The following is a 2598-nucleotide window of genomic DNA, read 5'->3' on the forward strand; positions in this document are numbered from 1 at the left end:
GAAAGCCGCCAAGGCCGGGCGCCCCAAGAAGGCGGCCAAGAGCCCGGCTAAGGCAAAGGCCGTGAAGCCCAAAGCGGCCAAGCCCAAGGCAGCCAAACCCAAAGCGGCCAAGGCGAAGAAGGCGGCGCCCAAAAAGAAGTAAATTGTACCAGGAGAGTTTTGTTCTACGTATTTTGTTATCCAACGGCTCTTTTAAGAGCCACCCACACTTTCCCTAAAGGAGCTGATGCACCGAGGTCGACCGTAACCTGCAGCAGGGGTCCAGCAATTCGTAAGTCGTCAAGAGGTCAATTGTGTCTTGTGTTTTTTGTTTCCTAGGGATTACCGAAAGGAATAGTTAAGAACGCGGTAGAGCGCGGCGACTTTAGGGAAGTGTAGACTTTTGTTTTTCTCTAAGTAATTACTTTGACTACCAAGAAACAATGTTTTATAATGATTTGATAAAAAATCGGATGTACGTTTTTTTAAAGATGTATTTTGTAACAAAATAATGCAATTGCCAGACACGCTACTACTGAGCCATGTTTAATCTAATGAATTATTTCCCTTTTAAATATCTCCGTAAATGCCTTTGTCTGTTTTGAGGGGGAAGGAGGGCGGGGAGGGTTTCCTTACGGACACAAAGATACCCCGATCTCTCCCAATCCTTTTGTTCCTGATGAGAAAGGAAGCTTTAAGTATTGAAAAAGCCCGCCCTGCCCAAGGATTGGCCAGCGGAAATCCCAGCCCGCTGCCCTTCCCCCTCCCTTCCCCGAAAACGATTACGCCTCCAATCTCTGGAACTGCATCGGCCACTTTAAGAGGCGGAAAAGGGAGGGGGGACGGGAACTCTCACCGAATAGTGTCCGTATGTTCTCAGATGCAAGAACCAAATGGAAAATACCTCGTACCAAGAAGAACGGAGAGGAGGACGTTTTGGCAAGACTTTGTTAACAAAAACATGGAAAACATTGCTACTTTATCCAACCAAAAATAAAAAATAAGTTTAAACAAGAATTGAGTAGTTAATACAAAACCGCATTCATTATTTGGATAACTCAGCTCTCTTAGGATTTTGTGGGTGGCTCTTAAAAGAGCCTTTGGGGTTTGCTCCTGGGCTCCGGACGTTTCCGCCGCCCGCTCTACTTGGTCTTGGCTTTGTGGCTCTCAGTCTTCTTGGGCAGCAGCACGGCCTGGATGTTGGGCAGCACGCCGCCCTGCGCGATCGTCACCTTGCCCAGCAGCTTGTTGAGCTCCTCGTCGTTGCGGATGGCGAGCTGCAGGTGGCGGGGGATGATGCGCGTCTTCTTGTTGTCGCGGGCCGCGTTGCCCGCCAGCTCCAGGATCTCGGCCGTCAGGTACTCCAGCACGGCCGCCAGGTACACCGGCGCGCCGGCGCCCACGCGCTCCGCGTAGTTGCCCTTGCGCAGCAGCCGGTGCACGCGGCCCACGGGGAACTGCAGCCCGGCCCGCGACGAGCGCGACTTGGCCTTGGCCCGCGCCTTGCCGCCCTGCTTCCCGCGACCGGACATCTTCCTGCGCTCCTCGCTCGCTCTCTCCCCAGCACTGAAACAGCAACACTCGGTGATGGCCCGCTCCGCGCTCGCTTTACTGTCTCAACCTTGCGCTGATAGGCTGAGAAGTAGGTCTTGCGCAGGCAGCCAATGAGAAAGAGGATCCAATTCTGACCAATCAGACGCGAATATTGGGGAGTGCTGACATCATTTCGTAGTCTGACCAATGAAAATGTGCAGAGCAGGATCCGCTCATTTGCATAGACGCGCTATAAATATATGGCACGCAGCCGTCCTCCTCACTTCGCTCCGGAGTTCTTTCCGCAGCTGTTCGGTGGGTATAGGAAGAGAAGCCGCTGTCGCCATGCCCGAGCCGGCCAAGTCCGCCCCCGCGCCCAAGAAGGGCTCCAAGAAGGCGGTGACCAAGACGCAGAAGAAGGGCGACAAGAAGCGCAAGAAGAGCCGCAAGGAGAGCTACTCCATCTACGTGTACAAGGTGCTGAAGCAGGTGCACCCCGACACGGGCATCTCGTCCAAGGCCATGGGCATCATGAACTCCTTCGTCAACGACATCTTCGAGCGCATCGCGGGCGAGGCCTCGCGCCTGGCGCACTACAACAAGCGCTCCACCATCACCTCGCGGGAGATCCAGACGGCCGTGCGCCTGCTGCTGCCCGGCGAGCTGGCCAAGCACGCCGTGTCCGAGGGCACCAAGGCTGTCACCAAGTACACCAGCTCCAAGTAAATACTTGGCTAAAATCTGCTTAACCCAAAGGCTCTTTTAAGAGCCACCCACTTTTTCAATAAAAGAGCTGAACATTCAAGTAAGAAGCACTTTAATTTCTTTTTAGTGTGGAATCTTTGTGTTTAAGGGTTTGGGCTTCTTTTCTTGGTTTTTTTTTTTTTCATAAGGGATTTTTGGGTTTTGCATACTACTTAAGTGTTGGTTTGATAATAGACTGCACTCGAATTTACTTCTAATGAGCTTTCAGTACCTACAATGTGTCTGTAAAGGTGGTTTTAAAGTGCTGTGGGTCTTGGGGGTTTTTTTGTTTTTCTTTTTTCTTTATTTTTTAAATTTTTTTGTTTTGGTTTTTTTTGTCTT

The 2598-nt window shown here is 51.4% G+C and overlaps 2 protein-coding genes and 1 long non-coding RNA gene across 3 annotated transcripts; 2 read left to right on the forward strand and 1 right to left on the reverse strand.

Annotated features, from left to right (window-relative positions):
• Positions 1 to 6: 6 nt before the first annotated feature.
• On the forward strand, positions 7 to 993 carry LOC115947929. Its single transcript, XR_004081782.1, has 2 exons — positions 7 to 271; positions 860 to 993. It is a non-coding gene; the product is annotated as an uncharacterized LOC115947929 (long non-coding RNA).
• A 72-nt stretch (positions 994 to 1065) lies between these two features.
• On the reverse strand, positions 1066 to 1575 carry LOC102043126 (histone H2A type 2-C). The gene has a single exon (XM_005421637.2). The coding sequence runs from the start codon at positions 1509 to 1511 to the stop codon at positions 1122 to 1124; it is 390 nt and encodes a 129-aa protein (XP_005421694.1). The 5' UTR covers positions 1512 to 1575; the 3' UTR covers positions 1066 to 1121.
• A 129-nt stretch (positions 1576 to 1704) lies between these two features.
• Positions 1705 to 2324, forward strand: LOC102044126 (histone H2B 1/2/3/4/6). Its single transcript, XM_005421643.2, has one exon. It carries the CDS (start codon positions 1720 to 1722, stop codon positions 2236 to 2238), a length of 519 nt encoding a protein of 172 aa, XP_005421700.2. The 5' UTR covers positions 1705 to 1719; the 3' UTR covers positions 2239 to 2324.
• Positions 2325 to 2598: the final 274 nt, after the last annotated feature.

Source organism: Geospiza fortis, unplaced genomic scaffold, assembly GCF_000277835.1.
Source record: "Geospiza fortis unplaced genomic scaffold, GeoFor_1.0 scaffold186, whole genome shotgun sequence".
Taxonomy (NCBI): domain Eukaryota; kingdom Metazoa; phylum Chordata; class Aves; order Passeriformes; family Thraupidae; genus Geospiza; species Geospiza fortis.